This window comes from Mesoplodon mirus (genome assembly GCF_964341445.2).
Source record: "Mesoplodon mirus genome assembly, chromosome: 6".
NCBI classification, from domain to species: domain Eukaryota; kingdom Metazoa; phylum Chordata; class Mammalia; order Artiodactyla; family Ziphiidae; genus Mesoplodon; species Mesoplodon mirus.
In genome coordinates this window covers 47306245-47327215 of record NC_138982.1, presented here as the reverse complement: position 1 = coordinate 47327215, position 20971 = coordinate 47306245, and the positions used below count along the sequence as shown (strand labels likewise).

The 20971-nt window shown below is 41.9% G+C and overlaps 1 protein-coding gene across 1 annotated transcript in view; it reads right to left on the bottom strand.

Moving 5' to 3' along the window:
• MCF2L2 (MCF.2 cell line derived transforming sequence-like 2) overlaps positions 1 to 20971 on the bottom strand; it is a gene marked incomplete at its 5' end in the record, with an annotated part of 239213 nt that overhangs the window by 160604 nt on the left and 57638 nt on the right. The window contains 2 exons of the mRNA XM_082624318.1: positions 6090 to 6209; positions 9416 to 9506. Coding sequence (XP_082480444.1) covers positions 6090 to 6209; positions 9416 to 9506 — 211 coding nt within the window. The remainder of the gene's footprint in view (positions 1 to 6089; positions 6210 to 9415; positions 9507 to 20971) is intronic.

The following is a 20971-nucleotide window of genomic DNA, read 5'->3' as shown; positions in this document are numbered from 1 at the left end:
GTTCTGTGAAAAATGCCAGTGGTAGTTTGACAGGGATTGCATTGAATATGTATATTGCTTTGCGTAGTAGAGTCATTTTCACAATGTTGATTCTTCCAATCCAAGAACATGGTATACCTGTCCATCTATTTGTATCATCTTTAATGTCTTTCACCAGTGTCTTATAATTTTCTGCATACAGGTCTTTTGTCTCCTTAGGTAGGTTTATTCCTAGATATTTTATTCTTTTGGTTGCAATGGTAAATGGGAGTGTTTTCTTAATTTCACTTTCAGATTTTCCATCATTAGTGTATAGGAATGCCAGAGATTTCTGTGCATTAATTTTGTATCCTGCAACTTTACCAAATTCATTGATTAGCTCTAGTAGTTTTATGGTAGCATCTTTAGGATTCTCTATGTATAGTATAGTATCATGTCATCTGCAAACAGTGACAGCTTTGCTTCTTCTTTTCCGATTTGGATTCCTTTTATTTCTTTTTCTTCTCTGATTGCTGTGGCTAAAACTTCCAAAACTATGTTGAGTAAGGGTGGTGAGAGTGGGCAACGTTGTCTTGTTCCTGATCTTAATGGAAATGGTTTCAGTTTTTCACCATTAAGGACGATGTTGGCTGTGGGTTTGTCATATATGGCCTTTATTATGCTGAGGTAAGTTCCCTCTATGACTAGTTTCTGGAGGGTTTTTATCATAAATGGGTGTTGAATTTTGTCAAAAGCTTTATCTGCATCTATTGAGATGATCATATGGTTTTTCTCCTTCAGTTTGTTAATACGGTGTATCACATTGATTGATTTGTATATACTGAAGAATCCTTGCATTCCTGGGATAAACCCCACTTTATCATGGTGTATGATTCTTTCAATGTGCTGTTGGATTCTGTTTGCCAGTATGTTGTTAAGGATTTCTGCATCTATGTTCATCAGTGATACTGGCCTGTAGTTTTCTTTCTTTGTGACATCTTTGTCTGGTTTTGAAATCAGGGTGATGGTGGCCTCGTAGAATGAGTTTGGGAGTGTTCCTCCCTCTGCTATATTTTGGAAGAGTTTGAGAAGGGTAGGTGTTAGCTGTTCCCTAAACATTTGATAGAATTCTCCTGTGAAGCCATCTGGTCCTGGGCTTTTGTTTGTTGGAAGACTTTTAATCACAGTTTCAATTTCAGTACTGGTGATTGGTCTGTTCATTTTTTCTATTTCTTCCTCTCTCAGTATCCAAAGGTGGTGCATTTCTAAGAATTTGTCCATTTCTTCCAGGTTGTCCATTTTATTGGCATAGAGTTGCTTATAGTAATCTCTCATGATCTTTTGTATTTCTGCAGTGTCAGTTGTTACTTCTCCTTTTTCGTTTCTAATTCTATTGATTTCAGTCTTCTCTCTTTTTTTCCTAATGAGTCTGGCTAATGGTTTATCAATTTTGTTTATCTTCTCAAAGAATGAGCTTTTAGTTTATTGATCTTTGCTATTGTTTCCTTCATTTCTTTTCATTTATTTCTGATCTGATCTTTATGATTTCCTTCTGCTAACTTTGGGTTTTTTTGTTTCTTCTTTCTCTAATTGCTTTAGGTGTAATGTTAGGTTGTTTACTTGAGATGTTTCTTGTTTCTTAAGGTACGATTGTATTGCTATAAGCTTCTGTCTTAGAACAGCTTTTGCTGTATCCTATAGGTTTTGGGTCGTTGTGTTTTCATTGTCATTTGTTTCGAGGTATTTTTTCATTTCCTCTTTGATTTCTTCAGTGATCTCTTGGTTATTAAGTAGTGTATTGTTTAGCCTCCATGTTTCTGTATTTTTTACAGATTCTTTCCTGTAATTGATATCTAGTCTCATAGCATTGTGGTCGGAAAAGATACTTGATATGATTTTCAATTTTCTTAAATTTACCAAGGCTTGATTTGTGACCCAAGATATGATGTACCCTGGAGAATGTTCCATGAGCACTTGAGAAGAAAGTGTATTCTGTTGTTTTTGGATGGAATGTCCTATAAATATCAATTAAGTACATCTTGTTTAATGTAGCACTTAAAGGTTGTGTTTCCTTATTTATTTTCATTTTGGATGATCTGTCCATTGGTGAAAGTGGGGTGTTAAAGGCCCCTACTATGACTGTGTTACTGTCAATTTCCCCTTTTATGGCTCTTAGTACTTGCCTTATGTACTGAGGTGCTCCTATGTTGGGTGCATAAATAATTACAATTGTTATACCTTCTTCTTGGATCTATCCCTTGATCATTATGTAGTGTCCTTCTCTGTCTCTTGTAATAGTCTTTGTTTTAAAGTCTATTTTGTCTGATATGAGAATTGCTATGCCAGCTTTGATTTCCATTTGCCGGAAAAAGAATATCTTTTTCCGTCCTCTCACTTTCAGTCTGTATGTGTCTCTAGGTCTGAAGTGGGTCTCTTATAGACAGCATATATACGGGTCTTGTTTTTGGATCCATTCAGCCAGTCTATGTCTTTTGGTTGGAGCATTTAATCCATTTACATTTAAGGTTATTATCGATATGCATGTCCTATTACCATTTTCTTAACTGTTTTGGGTTTGTTATTGTAGGTCTTTTCCTTCTCTTGTGTTTCCTGCCTAGAGAAGTTCCTTTAGCATTTGTTGTAAAGCTGGTTTGGTGGTGCTGAATTCTCTTAGCTTTTGCTTGTCTGTAAAAGTTTTAATTTCTCCATCAAATCTGAATGAGATCCTTGCTGGGTAGAGTAACCTTGGTTGTAGGTTCTTCCCCTTCATCACTTTAAATATGTCCTGCCACTCCCTTCTGGCTTGCAGAGTTTCTGCTGAAAGATCAGCTGTTAACCTTATGGGGATTCCCTTGTATGTAATTTGTTGTTTTTCCCTTGCTGCTTTTAATATTTTTTCTTTGTATTTAATTTTTGATAGTTTGACTGATATGTGTCTTGGCGTGTTTCTCCTTGGATTTATCCTGTATGGGACTCTGTGTGCTTCCTGGAATTGATTAACTATTTCCTTTCCCATATTAGGGAAGTTTTCAAGTGTAATCTCTTCAAATATTTTCTCAGTCCCTTTCTTTTTCTCTTCGTCTTCTGGGACCCCTAAAATTCGAATGTTGGTGCATTTAATGTTGTCCCAGAGGTCTTTGAGACTGTCCTCACTTCTCTTCATTTTTTTTTCTTTATTCTGCTCTGCAGTAGTTTAATAATTTCCACTATTTTATCTTCCAGGTCACTTATCGGTTCTTCTGCCTCAGTTATTCTGCTATTGATCCCTTCTAGAGAATTTTAAATTTCATTTATTGTGTTGTTCATCCTGTTTGTTTGCTCTTTAGTTCTTCTAGGTCCTTGTTAAACATTTCTTGTATTTTCTCCATTCTATTTCCAAGATTTTGGATCATCTTTACTATCATTATTCTGAATTCTTTTTCTGGTAGACTGTCTATTTTCTCTTCATTTGTTAGATCTGGTGGGTTTTCACCTTGCTCCTTCATCTGCTGGGTGTTTCTCTGTCTTCTCATTTTACTTAACTTACTGTGTTTGGGGTCTCCTTTTCACAGGCTGCAGGTTCGTAGTTCCCGTTGTTTTTGCTGTCTGTCCCCAGTGGCTAAAGTTGGTTCAGTGGGTTGTGTAGGCTTCCTGGTGGAGGGGACGAGTGCCTGTGTTCTGGTGGATGAGGCTGGATCTTGTCATTCTCGTGGGCAGGTCCACATCTGTTGGTGTGTTTTGGGGTGTCTGTGGCCTTATTATGATTTTAGGCAGCCTCTCTGCTAATGGGTGGGGTTGTGTTCCTGTCTTGCTAGTTGTTTGGCATAGGGTGTCCAGCACTGGAGCTTGCTGGTCGTTGAGTGGAACTGGATCTTGGTGTTGAGATGGAGGTCTCTGGGAGATTTTTGCCATTTGATATTATGTGGAGCTGAGAGGTCTCTTCTCAACCAATGTCCTAAACTTGGCTCTCCTACCTCAGAGGCACAGCCCTGACACCTGGCTGGAGCACCAAGAGCATGTCATCCACACGGCTCAGAATAAAAGGGAGAGAAAAAAAAAAAGAAAGAAAGAAAGAAGAAGAGAAAATAAAATAAAATAAAGTTATTAAAATAAAAAATAATTATTAAAAAAAATTTTTAAGTAATAAAAAAAAATAAAGAAGAGAGCAACCAAACCAAAAAACAAATCCCCCAATGATAACAAGCGCTAAAAACTATACTAAAAAAAAAAAGAAAGAAAAATGGACAGACATAACCCTAGGACAAATGGTTAAAGCAAAGCTATACAGACAAAATCACACACAGAAGCATACACATACACATTCACAAAAAAAGAAAAAGGGAAAAAAATATATATATTGTTGTTCCCAAAGTCCACCTCCTCAATTTTGGGATGCTTCGTTGTCTATTCAGGTATTCCACAGATGCAGGGTACATCAAGTTGAATGTGGAGATTTAATCCGCTGCTCCTGAGGCTGCTGGTAGAGATTTCCCATTCTCTTCTTTGTTCGCACAGCTCCTGGGGTTCAGCTTTGGATTTGGCCCCGCCTCTGCGTGTAGGTTGCCTGAGACCATCTGTTCCCACTCAGACAGGACAGGGTTAAAGGAGCAGCTGATTTGGGGACTCTGGCTCACTCAGGCTGGGGGGAGGGAGGGTACGGAGTTCGGGGCGAGCCTGCAGTAGCAGAGGCCAGTGTGACATTGCAACAGCCTGAGGCACGCCATGTGTTCTCCCAGGGAAGTTGTCCTTGGATCACGGGACCCTGGCAGTGGTGGGCTGCACAGGCTCCCGGAAGGGGAGGTGTGGATAGTAACCTGTGCTTGCACACAGCCTTCTTGGTGGCCGCAGCAGCAGCCTTAACGTCTCATGCCCATCTCTGTGGTCCGCGCTGATAGCCGCAGCTCGCGCCTATCTCTGGAGCTCCTTTAAGCGGCGCTCTTAATCCCCTCTCCTCACGCACCAGGAAACAAAGAGGGAAGAAAAAGTCTCTTGGCTCTTCGGCAGCTCCAGACTTTTTCCAGACTCCCTCCCGGCTAGCCGTGGTGCACTGGCCCCCTTCAGGCTGTGTTCACGCTGCCAGTCCTCTCCCTGCAATCTGACTGAAGCCCGAGCCTCAGCTCCCAGCCCCCACCCGTCCCAGCGGGTGAGCAGACAAGCCGCTTGGGCTGGTGAGTGCTGGTCGGCACCGATCCTCTGTGCGGGAATCTCTCCGCTTTGCCCTCTGCACCCCTGTTGCTGCGCTCTCCTCTGTGGCTCGGAAGCTTCCTCCCTCCGCCATCTGCAGTCTCCGCTTGCAAAGGGGCTTCCTAGTGTGTGGAAACCTTTCCTCCTTCACAGCTCCCTCCCACTAGTGCAGGTCCCGTCCCTATTCTTTTGTCTCTGTTTTTTCTTTTTTCTTTTGCCCTACCCAGGTACGTGGGGAGTTTCTTGCCTTTTGGGAGGTCTGACATCTTCTGCCAGCATTCAGTAGGTGTTCTGTAGGAGTTATTCCACATGTAGATGTATTTCTGATGTATTTGTGGGGAGGAAGGTTATCTCCATGTCTTACTCTTCCGCCATCTTGAAGCTCCTCCAGAGGTAAAATTTTTAATCTTGTCATTTTAATTTGTTTTCCTTTTATATGTATCACAACGTTGGTTTTAATTTTTACTCACAGTTGCCTATATTTGTCACCCCCATATTTTAGATCCTGTTTTTTCTTTACTCATACTATTACAGTTTCTCTTCCTTTATCAATCTCTTTCTACAGTCTTGGACATCACCTTTTATATAACACCACTGGATTTATATAATTCCAGTACTCCTTTACCCAAGTCACTCCCCAACTCAAAAACCTTCACTGGATCCCCATTGCCTACTGAATTAAATCCAGAACCTTTATCCTTACACTTAAGACATAGTCCATGTTTCTTACCTTTTCTTCCAAAATATGATCCTATATGTACTTCCAACAAGAATGAGGCTTCCCCATGGACCTCACATAAAGAGTGTACTTCCTGCTTCCATGTCCTTACACGTGCTGTTCCCTCTGCCCAGAATGCCCTCCCCTCCCTCTCTGCCTGAGGAGTCCTACCTTCCTTGGAAACAAGCTCACATGCCATCTTCTCCACATGCCCTAAACAAATGCAGACAAGAAGAAAGGTCATGCTTACCGGCACTTTCATTTTAAATTCATCTCGATAGTACTTAATGCCAATGTCAGTGAATGTCCTCTGGATAAAGCAAGATGGACGAAGAATGAATATGAGCTGCAAGTTTCCTGGAAATGCTACCTGGAAGGATCATAAAAAGTGTCAGGGCAAATGTCACATCCACTGGTCTCCTCTTGCCCAAGATTACAGATGACAAAGTTAAAGTGGACACCATGGATACCAAGAATTAGAGTATATTTCACAGGATTTCACAGCTGAAAGAGCTCTTACTGGTCACATAATCTAAACCCCTCCTTAAAAGCAAAACCAAACCAAACAAACAAAAAGATTTTCTGATTAAAAAAAACAATTTATACTCTTTATAGAAAAATTGAGAAATTAATAAAAGTATACATTAGAATAAGAAAACCACCCATGATTTCATAACCATTCTTAATATTTCAATTTAATTATTTCTAGGCTATTTTCTCTGCTTAAATATCTAGCGTAGTTAAACTCAACCTGTAGAAATATTTTGCAACCTGCCTTTTAATTTAATATTATACCATGAGCTTTTATTCCTGTTATTAAAAATTATTTGGAAATATTTTTATGGGTGTACAATTTATTTAACCAATCCCTTATTACTAGTGATTTAGGCTCCTCCATATTTTTACTATTATAAATAAACACTAAAATGAAATCTTTATCCACATTTTAGAGCACAGCTTCCTAGAAAAATTACTGAGTCAAAGATTTAGTATTTTAAGGGTTCTTAATGCATCTTATTGCTAAGTTGCTTTCAGGAAGCGCCGTTCTCATCTTGAGGTAAGATTCTGAGAAATGAGATAACAAATTCATGTAACAACTTAGTGTCAAAATTGGGAATCCAAGTCTCCCATCGCTCATGGCTTTCCAGTCTTCCAGTGGTTCTCAAGAACAACCTGCTGAAGTGCTTGTTAAAAAACAGTCTGGTCTTGGGACTTCCCTGGTGGCACAGTGGTTAAGAATCCACCTGCCAATGCAGGGGACATGGGTTTGAGCCCTGGTCCGGGAAGATCCCACATGTCGCAGAGCAACTAAGCCCATGAGCCACAACTACTGAGCCTGCGCTCTAGAGTCCACGAGCCGCAACTACTGAAGCCTGCACACCTAGAGCCTGTGCTCTGTAACAAGAGAAGACACCACAATGAGAAGCCCACACACCGCAACAAAGAGTAGCCCCCACTCACCACAACAAGAAAAAGCCCGCGCGTAGCAACAAAGACCCAATGCAGCCAAAAATAAATAAATAAATAAACTTATTTTAAAAATCATAGGGCTTCCCTGGTGGCGCAGTGGTTGAGAGTCTGCCTGCCAATGCAGGGGACACGGGTTCGTGCCCCGGTCCGGGAAGATCCCACATGCCGCGGAGTGGCTGGGCCCGTGAGCCATGGCTGCTGAGCCTGCGCGTCCGGAGCCTGTGCTCCACAACAGGAGAGGCCACAACAGTGAGAGGCCTGCGTACCGCCAAAAAAAACAAAAATCATAATAATCTGGTCTTTACCCTGAAATATTCTGATTCATTAGTACTGGGTTAAAGTTCAGATATCTGTATTTTTAACCAGCACCTGAAGAGATTCTGACTGGTAGTCAGGTTTTCAGATCCCCGCACTATAGAATCTTTCACACATAAAGGTGATCAATGTAATTCTTGGACAAATTAGTCTCAAGTATTAGATGATTCAAGTATTGTCTATGAATCCTGGGAAACCAGAACTCTCTGGAGGCCAGAACTCTGGAATGGTCATGGGCACTCTCTAAATCCTCAGGGCATCAACCATCATTGTAGTTATCCCTCAAATAAATACGGTAGGGAATTCCCTGGTGGTGCAGTGGTTAAGAATCTGCCTGCCATTGCAAGGGACATGGGTTTGAGCCCTGTTCCAGGAAGATCCCACATGCCACAGAGCAACTAAGCCCATGCACCGCAACTACTGAGCCCGTGTGCCACAACTACTGAAGCCCATGCGCCTAGAGCCCGTGCTCCGCAACAGTAGAAGCCACAACAATGAGAAGCCTGCGCACCACAATGAAGAGTAGCCCCCGCTCACCGCAACTAGGGAAAGCCTGCACACGGCTACGAAGACCCAGCACAGCCAAAAATAAATTAATTAATTAAATAAATTAAAAAAAAAAACACTAAACCAAAGGGACGAAACAATCCATGCACAAAGAAAAGGGAGTCTTCCATTCCCTCATCTTTGAAATGCAAGTTCCTAAACAGAGGATTCTTGCATTTTTTTATGTCTGGATGGGACAAATGAGCTGAGACACTATTTGTGTATCTGGATGAGGCTCCAAAGTGATCTGAGAGAGACTCTGTATGTGTCCATGTCCCTATGTGTGACTGCTTCTGTAAGTAGGCATAACTGAGGCTTCAAACATCCCTCTTCCATCCCAGCCTCTACATTACCATCCTACCATATCCCATCATCTTCAGCCAGTCCCAACTGCCCCAGGGAGGCATGATTTGGTGGAAATGTTGGTGTGGCTGGCCCTGAGGTGTCTTTGCCTGCTCATGTGGCTGAGTTCCCTGGTCTGAGAGAAAGGATGCATGTACTTGCCAGAAGGCAGCAAATAGGGGTAAAAATCAGACTAATAAGATGTAAAAGGAAGCCTATCCAAGGTTCTGCAATTTAATGCCAAAAGCAAGCACTTATCGTATCACTTTGTTTGGCTTTGCCAGTGTCTTTCTAATTTGTGAAAAAATAATTTGAAAACTAAAATGAAGACTGTCTTAAATTAGGTGATCCCCAAAGCAAACCCTAAGATGAGAATTTGGGTCTAAAGAGTTTACTGAGGAGGTGATCCCAGGAAAAAGAGTTAGGGAGTATGGGGGCGCTGGTGAGACAGTGATGGCTAGAGAGCCAGTGTATCAGTGAGGGGGGACTGCTGCAGGCAGAAAGGGCCGGGAACCTCCAAAATTCTGTACAGAACGTACCTCAGAACTGTCCCACTGAGGGGTGCAGAAGCTGGGGTATTTATCCATCAACACCCGTAACTCAGTAGCTACAGGTCACTGCTGGAGCATTAACTTCCCAGCACTCCCTACCCACTCCTCTCCAGTGACCAGAGAGGTCAATAAGGTAAAGAGACTCAGGAAGCCTTTGACATGCTCAGGAATCATCTGTAAGTGACCTGCAGGTGGCAGAGGGGATATGGACATGACACAATAGCCTCTGCTACAAAGACCTTCCCAAAACTTGGCATAAAATGACTTCCACTTCCCCATGACTTTGATGTGAAATAGTTGAATAGACAATTTAAATGACCTTTATAATAAGAGCACAAAAATAAATATTTACAGCTATTCGTGTCAAGGATGCTTTTACGGAGCTCCACTTGTCCCTTCGTCTGTCGATAACAATGACGAATCCGATGCTGGCAGCCTCCACACTGCAAAAAAGGGTGTGGTCAGTATCAGACACAGTGAAACACATGGGTTCTGTGGGGCTCCTTCAGCAGAACAATTCCACTGTCTCCGTGTCACTCCAGGCTCACTGTGTAAACACCCTGCACAGCAGGAGGGGATAACCGGGTCTGACTTCCCTGATAAAAGAACCAGCTTCCTCTCCTCATCTGAGCCTGGCAGCCTTCACAAAACAGAAATATTTCATGTCTCAAACCCTCTCAAGGGCTCTGTTTCTCGCTGGCAAATGTATGAAACACACAACGAGCACAAGGACTCACATCAGTCGGGCACCACAAGTTGCAGTGTAGGCAGAGGACCTCGAGGTTGAGCTCCGCCATCTTTCCACCCCCAAGACTGACATTCAAGGAGCTATCAACATCTTTCCCTAGGAGTCAGTCCCAGAGGTGTCCAGAAATAACACACGTCTATGGGGAAAACAACTCCCTTCCAGTGCCTGGTCACAAATGGCCAGAAAACCATAGGCACAAGAAGATATCAACTTTATGAAAAAGAAACAAAAAAAGCTGTTTAGTCCCCTCTGAAGTCCCCACAAAATTCTCACAAATTTTTTTTAAAACTAAAGCCCTAAAAGGGAAAACATTTTTCTTCTCTCTCTTTGGGAGAAACCATGGGAAGAAAGAGCAAGGGCTTTGGAATCTGGTCCATACCTTACTGCTGCCACTTACCAGCACTGAGACTTGGGGTCATCACCTAACCTCTCTAACGCTGCTCCCTAATCTGTAAGATGAGAACAATACCACCAGTAATGAAGTGGTTAAGAGCACTAATTCTGAAGCCAGACTGCCTAGGTTTGAAACATGAATTTTTATATAAATATGAACTTATATATTGTGTATTTGTGGGGAAGGGAAGTTACTTAACCTCTATAGTTTCTCAGACTCCTCATTTGTAAAGTAGGAAAAATAACAGTACCTGTCGAGTTGATGTGAGTACTGTAGAGTTGATGTGAGGATTAAATGAGTACGTACAGATGTATAAGATGCTCAGAATAATGCCTGACACTTGACAACACTGTATAAGTACTACTATTATGATGATTTCTTACGTGATTGTCATGAAGATTAAAAGAGATCAAGGTCACAAAAAGTAGCTGGCCTATAATAAACCTTCAGTAACTCTCTAATTCGGGTAAAAGGTGAGCTTTACCCTAAAAAGTATATGTATGCAAATAAGGCAGAAGATCTAATCAAATTCTGCAAGGTAACATAAATAGCTGATCTGAAGTAAGCATTATTGGGCCAACCCATTATCACAGTTCCACATTGACCCAGGTTCTCTCACTGGAAACATGTTCCAGTCCAGGCCACAGTGCAAGGAAGGGTGGTCCTACTGGTTGGAAGAGGCAGGGATCAGAGATTAAAGATACAACTGTGGCTGGAATTTGAGGGGCATAGCTGTCAAGAGGGGAAGCCTCAGAGAGGAAACCCCAGAAGTTTTCATGGAAATTCCCCTTTAATGCTTAGCCAACTCCTGGGCCCTATGATTTTAGGTGAGACTCCAGGAGTCTGGCAGAGAATAGCAACTGCACATGTCAGAACTGATGAGAAATTATGAAGCTTGCATAGTTCTGGGGAGAGACAATTGGTATTTGGGCCCAGGCAGAATAGGCAGACTTTGATGAACACTCTGGGCATTCAGGTGAAACTCTATAAAGGCCATACTCTAGGATAAATGAAACATCATAGGAGTTTCCACAGGATTAAGGCTACACTCCAGGAGTAAGGACAAAACAGGAATAAACTTGCCCAAAGAAAAAGTAAAACCAGGCCTCAAAAAGATCAAGGTAAGTCACCAGTATTTTAACTGCCAGTGCATATATACGTATAACCAAATTGCTTTGCTGTACACCAGAAACTAACACAACATTGTAAATCAACTATACTTCAATTAAAAGTTTTTTAAAGATGCATTATTTCAACAGAGAAGTATAATCCATAATAAAGAATCAAATGAACCTTCTAGAATTACAAAACATCAATGTTTGAAATTAAGAACTCATTCAATTTGCTTAATAGCAGATTGAACACAGCAGAAGACAGGATAAGTGAAATAAGACAAATTAATTAAAAGTATTCAAACTGGGGCTTCCCTGGTGGCGCAGTGGTTGAGAGTCCGCCTGCCGATGCAGGGGACACGGGTTCGTGCCCTGGTCTGGGAAGATCCCACATGCCGCTGAGCAGCTAGGCCCGTGAGCCATGGCCGCTGAGCCTGCGCGTCCGGAGCCTGTGCTCCGCAACGGGAGAGGCCACAACAGTGAGAGGCCCGCATACCGCAAAAAAAAAAAAAAAAAAAAAAAGAAAAAATATTCAAACTGAAACACAGGGGGAAAATGGAAAGAAAAGAATGTAAAGGAGATGTGGGACATGAACAGAAGTCCCAGAAGAAGAGAAGAGAGTGTATGTTATAGAAACAATACTTGAAAAAATAATGAAGAAATTTCCATATCTGATCAAAGACATCATCTCACAGATTCAAGCAGCTCTTCCAATACCAAGCAGGATAAATGTAAAGAAAAGCTCACCTAGACATATCGGAGCCAAGTAGCTGAAAATTAAAGATAAGGAAAAAATTCTTAAAAGCAACCAGTGAAAAAAGATACATTACCTTCAGAGTAACATTAAAATTAATCACTGATTTTTAAACTATGGAAGCCACAATCCAATGATATATGTTCAGAGTACTTTTTTTGTTTTATTCATTCATTCATTCATTCATTCATTTATGGCTGTGTTGGGTCTTCATTGCTACACGCGGGCTTTCTCTAGTTGCAGAGAGCAGGGGTTACTCTTCACTGCGGTGCGCAGGCTTCTCATCACGGTAGCTTCTCTTGCTGTGGAGCATAGGCTCTAGGCATGCAGGTTTCAGTAGCTGCAGCACGCAGGCTCAGTAGTTGTGGTTCACGGGCTCTAGAGCAGAGGCTCAGTAGTCGTGGCACACAGGCTTAGTTGCTCCATGGCACGTGGGATCTTCCCAAACCAGGGCTTGAACCTGTGTCCCCTGCACTGGCAGGTGGATTCTTAACCACTGCGCGACCAGGGAAGTCCCTGTTCAGAGTATTGACCTAAAAAACTATTCATTTAGAATTCTATACTCACTGAAAATCTATTTTTAAAAAATGAAGGTGGGCTTCCCTGGTGGTGCAGTGGTTGAGAGTCTGCCTGCCAATGCAGGGAACATGGGTTCGTGCCCCAGGCCGGGAAGATCCCACATGCCGCGGAGCATCTGGGCCCATGAGCCATGGCCGCTGAGCCTGCGTGTCCGGAGCCTGTGTTCCACAATGGGACAGGCCACAGCAGTGCGAGGCCCGCATACCGCAAAAAAAAAAAAAAAAAAAATGAAGGTGAAATAAGGACATCTCCAGACAACTAGAGCTGAGAGAATTTATTGCCAGTAAACATATACTTCAAAAAATATTAAAGGATGTTCTCCAGGCTGAATGAAGTTGGAAGCATGAAGGTGTAAGAAAGAAACAGCCTGAAAAGAAGGTTTAGGAAGTCTTTCATTCCTATCCAAAAAACAAACAAACAAAAATACCTGGTTAAATTAAAAACTCATATTTGTCCTTAAAAACATAAGAGAACTCGAAGACAAAGAAATTTAAATGAACAAATTCCAGAGAGAGTTAAGACCTTCTACAGTGAGCAAATATTGGAGGAGGCTTTCATAAGAAGTGGCAGTCGCCTACTCAGGTAATAGGCAAATGAATGTTCCTAAAAGGAAATAATCCCACATGGTAACCTCAATCTCCAAGAAGGAATACAAGGCACTGTATACATTAAATATGTGGATAAATATTATCAACTATGCTTTTATTTCACTAAAAGACTATTGACTATTCAAAGCAAAAATAATAACAAAGTATTATTAAATACAATATATATGTAAAATGATATGTACTGTAACACTAGAGAAACCATTGCTCTTCTAATAGAAGAGTTAAAATGGAATACTGAAAATATTTGAATGATTCAAAGGTGGGCAGGTGCTATAGACTGCATTGTGTCCCCCTCACATTCATATGTTGAAGCTCTATCAATGTGACTGTAACTGAAGATAGGGCCTGCAAGGAAGTGATAAAGGTTAAATAAGGTCATAAGTGTGGAGTCCTAATTCAACAGGGCTGGTGCCCTTACAAGAAGAGGAAGAGACACCAGAGCTCTCTCTGCCATGTGAGAACACAGTAAGAATACAGCTGTCAGCAGTCAGAAAGAGAGCCTTACCAGAGACGGAATCAGCTGAAACCTTGATCTTTTACTTCTAGCCTACAGAACCATGACAAAAGAAATTTCTGTTGGTTAAGCCAGCCGTCTATGGTATTTTGTTATGGCAGCCAGAGCAGACTAATATGGCAGGAAAGGAGGAATAAAGGAACAAGTCACAGATGGTACAAATAGCAAGATGGTAAATTTAAACACAACCAATCTCAATAATCACATTAACTGGAAATGGTCTATATGACTCCATTAAAAAGGCAAATAGTGTCAGGGTGAAAACACTGATTACAAGAGATAGTGATTACACTTTAAACGTAAAGACAGATACATTAAAAGAAAGAGGATGGTAAAAGATATGCCATGCAGTCACTAATCATAAGAAAGCCAGTGTGGCTATATTAATATTAGAAAAAGTAGGGTCAAAGAGAGGGAGTACTGGCAGAGATAAATGATTCATAAAAATAAAAAAGTCAGGGCTTCCCTGGTGGCGCAGTGGTTGAGAGTCCGCCTGCCGATGCAGGGGACACGGATTCGTGCCTCGGTCTGGGAGGATCCCACATGCCGCGGAGCGGCTGGGCCCGTGAGCCATGGCCGCTGAGCCTGTGCAGCCGGAGCCTGTGCTCCACAATGGGAGAGGCCACAACAGGGAGAGGCCCGCGTACCGCAAAATAAATAAATAAATAAATAAGTCAATAGATAGCTAGTGGGAAGCTGCGGTATATAGCACAGGGAGATCAGCTCGGTGCTTTGTGATGACCTAGTGGGGTGGGGTGGGGTGGGGTGGGGAGGGTGGGAGGGAGGCTCATGAGGGAGGGAATGCAGGTATACATATAGCTGATTCATTTTGTTGTACAGCAGAAATCAACACAACATTGTAAAGCAATTATAATCCAATAAAGATATATATAAAAATAAATAGTTTATTAGGAAGATATAACAATCCTAAACGTGTATATACGAAGTAACATTGATTCAAAATACATTAATAAAAATTGATAGAACTAAAAGAAAAATAGTTAAATCCACAATCAAAGTTAATGATTTTAACACTTCTCTCCTAATAAGTGATAGAACAAACAGCCAAAAAATCAGCAAGGATATAGACTTGACTTTGAAGAACTCAGCATCCATTCTTTTTAGAAGGACACGGGACATTCATCAAATAGTCCATTATCCTAGGCCACAAAGCAAATTTCAACACATTTTAAAGAACTGCAATCATACAGGTTGTATTTCTGATCACCATGGAATTAAATTGGAACTCTATTATTCTGTTTTATTTTTCATTTCCTTCCCCCCTCCCTCCTCCATCCCTCCCTTCCTTCCTTCCTCCCTTTCTTCCTTCCTTCCTTTCTTCCTTCCTCTCTCTTTCTTTCTTTCTTTCCAATCCTTTTCTTTTCTTTGGGTTTAACTGCCATTGTATTTTTTTAACTTCTTAAGGTAGAAGATTGTATCATTGATTTTAAACCTTTCCTATCTTCCATTATAAGTATTTAAAGCTATAATTCTCTCCTAAACACTACTTTAGCTACATCATGTAAATGTTGATATATTGTTTTCATTATTGTTCAGCTAAAAGTGTTTTCTAATTTCCTTTATGATTTCTTATTTCGTTTATGGATTATTTAGAGGTGGTTTCTTAGCTTCCAAATATTTTTTTTCTAATCAACGCTAATAAAATCAGGATAGTGGTTTCCTTGGGGGAGGGAGGGGTAGGAGTACAGATATTGATAGAAAAGAAGCAGGAGGAAACCTTCACAGAAATATTCTATACCCTCGTCTGGGTGGTTGTTACATGATGTATAGACAGGTAAATATTCATCGAGTTGAGATGTGTATACTTTATGTAAATTATAACTCAGCTTAAAAACCCAAGGAATTAAATAAATTCAAGTTGTGAAAAAGGAAAAATATTATACAACTTAAAAACAACGATCCATACTTATCGAGTGTACAATAAGTGTCAGGCACTGATCAAAGGGCATACAACAATGACCAAAACAGTTCTGTAGTACAGCAAAAACAAACCAACATCAATAACAACAATAATTTTAGACAATAGCTACTTTAATCTTCAGCTCCTCTCATTTATCAGGCATCTTTTTTTATCTTAATTTCATGAAATAGATATTGTTGTCTCCATTTTACAGATGAAGAAACAAAGACTGATAGAAATAAAATAACTTGCTTGATATCACACTAGCAAAACTGGATTTCAAACTCAGAGCTCTCTGATAGCAATGCTTACACTCTTAACCCCACCCCATGGCTCCCCTTCAATTTTTTTCTCACAACAGATGTGCTTGTAACTTGTGGCAGTTTTATTTTGTATATTTTGCTGTTACTAGTGTTTTCTATTTCTTTTCTTTTTTCTTTAAAACAAATAATTTATTCAATTCAATGTTCTAAGAGAGCATCTAGGGCTCTTCAGCAAGATGGAGCTGGGAGAGGCTCAGCAATATAATATAGTACGTAAACACAGGATGTTCTTTGATCTATGAAATAAACAGCTGCCAGCATAGGTGGCTTCCCCAGCCAAACCAAGGGCAAATGTCCCTCACAACAAGGCTCTTCTCAGTTCCCTGCAGACCAAGGCCCAAGACCAGAGCATGTGGGTAAACAGGGTGGGATCTGCTGGGAATATACCTGTGTACATAAAGGACTGTGTCTCCTGACACAACTGTGTACAGGCCACAGTTGTGTACGGCCATAATTCAGAAAAAAGAGTTAATGAATCATGACAATGATTTTGAATATAGTCCCTCCCATAAGGAATACATTCTAAAAAACAGGCAGTAATATCAACTACTGAGGGGTTTATTTTTCCACCCTATCTGGTTCAACAAAAGGGTCAAAACCTCAATTAAACCAAGGCACAGGAAATGGGGTTTCTAGACAACACATTTCTTTAGGGAACATTTGGCTGTTTTAATCCCTATTGTTCTTTTTAACACTAAGGTCCTATGATAGATTAGCTGCATGAATACTATTTAATAAAATCCTCACAACCAGATTGATGATAATATTTCCACTTTATAAATGAGGAAAATCACCCTCAAAGGTGATTAAAACATAATAATAACTTGTCCAAAGTCACACGCTATGTGCAGAGCTAAGATTCAAATCTTCTAACTTCAAGAGCAATGCTCAAGCCACAAAACCCACATTCTCTTAGTGTGGAAAATCTTTTCACACTATATTCCTTCATTTCCAGTCTTAGTAACTCCTCTGTAACAAATATAATTGAATTTTTGATGAGTCAAAATTTGAATATGACTAAGTATAAATATATGAGTGTAAGAGATTGAGGTAAGGGCCTCCCTGGTGGCGCAGTGGTTGAGAGTCCGCCTGCCGATGCAGGGGATACGGGTTCGTGCCCCGGTCTGGGAGGATCCCATATGCTGCGGAGCGGCTGGGCCCGTGAGCCATGGCCGCTGAGCCTGTGCGTCCGGAGCCTGTGCTCCGCAACGGGAGAGGCCACAACAGTGAGAGGCCCGCGTACAGCAAAAAAAAAAAAAAAAAAAGAGATTGAGGTAAATGTGTTCTGACCCCAAAATACCAGAGTAGTTTTGTGGTTGATATGGTACATGTTTTCTTAATTAAGCTCTAATATTAATATATTTTCTATGATTTGCCTTTTTCAGTAAGCTAGGTATAGAAAATATTTAATTAACTGAAACTTTACTGCATTGCTATAAGACTAAGTCAAATGTAGGGCGACCAACCACCCTGGTTTGTCCAGAATACCCTCCCCAACATGGGTGGGCATCATCCAACCCACTGAGGGCCTGAATAGAACAAAAATTTGAAGGAAGAGAGGATTCATGCTCTCTCTCGGTCTGAGTGTTGAGCTGGGACATTGATCTTCTGCCCTCAGTGCTTCTGACTCTCAGGCCTTCAAACGTGGACTGAAATCTACAAAATTGGCTCTTTGGCTTTTGGGCCTTCAAACTACACCACTGGCCTTCCTGGGTCTCCAGTCTGCAGAGGGCAGATTGTGAGACTTCTCAGCCTCCATAATTGGATAAGTCAATGCATTATAATAAAACTATACCTATATCTATATCTACATCTATATATCAGGGTTCTTTAGAGAAACAGAACCAATAAGATATATATTGATATATATCAAAAAGAGATTTATTATAAGAATTGGCTCATGCAGTTACAGAGACCAAAAAGTCCCATGATCTGCCATCTGCAAGCTAACGAACCAGAAATGCTAGTGGTACAACTCAATCCAAGTTCAAGGCCAGAGAATGGAGGAACTGATGATGTAAAGCCTGATCTGAGTCTGAAAGCCCAAAAACCAGGAGCACTGATATCCAGGGGCAAGAAAAGATGGATGTCCAAGCTCAAGTAGAGAGAGAATTCACCCTTACTCTGCCTTTTTATTCTATTCAGGCACTCAGTGGATTGGATGATACCCACTCACATTGGGGAGGGCAATCTGCTTTACTCAGTTCATGAATTCAAATGTTAATCTCTTCCAGAAATATCTTCATAGACACATCCAAAAATAATGTTTTACCAGCTACATGGGCATCCCTTAGCCCAATCAGGTTGACTCATAAAATTAACCATAATATATATACATATATCTTATTGGTTCTGTTTCTCTGGAGAACTCTGATTAATACATAGGGAGAGTCAAGAAAAGAGGGGATGGAGATAAAAACCATTCCCAGAAAAGAAGAGTTCACCCTAAGTGCAAAGATACTGAAAAGAGTCCTCGTACCTCAGGGTACTGACTAGACAAAGACTCAAAGAGGCAGTGTTGGAAAGACAAGCCTTCTGGGAGAGAAAAGGAAATGAAAGGAGAGGTGGTAACTGTGTGGTAAACACAAAAAGAAGCAAGAGGTAAAATTTAGCATCCTACAAGACAAAAAAAAAAAAAAAATCAAGGATACACACGCTTCCTCTTAACTTCCAAAAAAAGTTTTTTAGTTTCCGGGTAAGATGGTGGAAGAGTAAGACGCGGAGATCACCTTCCTCCCCACGGATACACCAGAAATACAGCTACACGTGGAACAACTCCTACAGAACAGCTACTGAACGCTGGCAGAAGACCCCAGACCTCCCAAAAGGCAAGAAACTCCCCACATACCTGGGTAGGGCAAAGCGGAGAGATCCCCACACAGAGGATCGGTGCCGAGCGGCACTCACCAGCCCGAGAGGCTTGTCTGCTCGCCCGCCGGGGTGCGCAGCACTGGAAGCTGAGGCTCGGGCTTCGGTCAGAGCACAGAGAGAGGACTGGGGCTGGCGGCGAGAACTCAGCGTGAAGGGGGCTAATGTGCCACAGCTAGCCGGCAGGGAGTCCGGGAAAACTCTGGAGCTGCCGAAGAGGCAAGAGATTTTTTCTTCCCTCTTGGTTTCCTGGTGCGCGAGGAGAGGGGATTAAGAGCGCTACTTAAAGTGGCTCCACAGACGGGCGCGAGTCGCGACTGAAAGCGTGGAGCCCAGTGACGGGCGTGGGACGCTGGGGCTGCTGCTGCCGCCGCCAAGAAGCCTGTGTGCGAGCGCAGGTCACTGTCCACACCGCCCTTCCGGGAGCCTGTGCAGCCCGCCACTGCCAGGGTCCCGGGATCCGGGGGCGGCTTCCCTGGGAGAACGCACGGCGCGCCTCGGGCTGGTGCAACGTCACGCCGACCTCTGCCGCTGCAGGCTCGCCCCGCACTCCGTCCCCCTCCCTCCCGCCCGGCTTGAGTGAGCAAGAGTCCCCGAAGCGGCTGCTCCTTTAACCCTGGCCTGTCTGAGCGAAGAACAGACGCCCTCCGGCGACCTACACGCAGAGGCGGGGCCAAATCCAAAGCTGAGACCCAGGAGCTGTGAGAACAAAGAAGAGAAAGGGAAACCTCTCCCAGCAGCCTCAGAAGCAGCGGATTAAAGCTCCACAATCAACTTGATGTACCCTGCATCTGTGGAATACATGAATACACAACACATCATCCCAAATTGAGGAGCCAGGAGTCAGTGCTGTGCCTCTGAGGTGGGAGAGCCAACTTCAGGACACTGGTCCACAAGAGACCTCCCAGCTCCACATAATATCAAACGACAAAAATCTTCCAGAGATCTCCATCTCAACACCAGCACCCAGCTTCACTCAACGACCAGCAAGCTACAGTGCTGGACACCCTATGCCAAACAACTAGCAACACAGGAACACAACGCCACCCATTAGCAGAGAGGTGGCCTAAAATAATAAAAAGTCCGCAGACACCCCAAAACACACCACCAGACGTGGACCTGCCCACCAGAAAGACAAGATCCAGCCTCATCCACCAGAACACAGGCACTAGTCCCCTCCACCAGGAAGCCTACACAACCCACTAAACCAACCTTAGCCACTGGGGACAGACACCAAAAACAACGGGAACTACGAACCTGCAGCCTGCAAAAAGGAGACCCCAAACACAGTAACATAAGCAAAATGAGAAGACAGAAAAACACACAGCAGGAGAAGGAGCAAGATAAAAACCCACCAGATCTAACAAATGAAGAGGTAATAGGCAGTCTACCTGAAAAAGAATTCAGAATAATGATGGTAAAGATGATCCAAGATTCTATTTCCCAGATCCAAAATCTTGGAAATAGAATAGACAAAATGCAAGAAACAGTTAACAAGGACCTAGAAGAACTAAAGATGAATCAAGCATCGATTAAAAACACAATACATGAAATAAAAAATACTCTAGATGGGATCAATAGCAGAATAACTGAGGCAGAAGAACGGATAAGTGAGGTGGAAGATAAAATAGTGGAAATAACTGCTGCAGAGCAAAATAAAGAAAAAAGAATGAAAAGAACAGAGGACAGTCTCAGAGACCTCTGGGACAACATTAAACGCACCAACATACGAATTATAGGGGTTCCAGAAGAAGAAGAGAAAAAGAAAGGGACTGAGAAAATATTTGAAGAGATTATAGTTGAAAACTTCCCTAATATGGGAAAGGAAATAGTTAATCAAGTCCAGGAGGCACAGAGAGTCCCATACAGAATAAATCCAAGGAGAAATACGCCAAGACACATATTAATCAAACTGTCAAAAATTAAACACAAAGAAATCATATTAAAAGCAGCAAGGCAAAAACAACAAATAACACACAAGGGAATCCCCATCAGGATAACAGCTGATCTCTCAGCAGAAACTCTACAAGCCAGAAGGGAGTGGCAGGACATAATTAAAGTGATGAAGGAGAAAAACCTGCAACCAA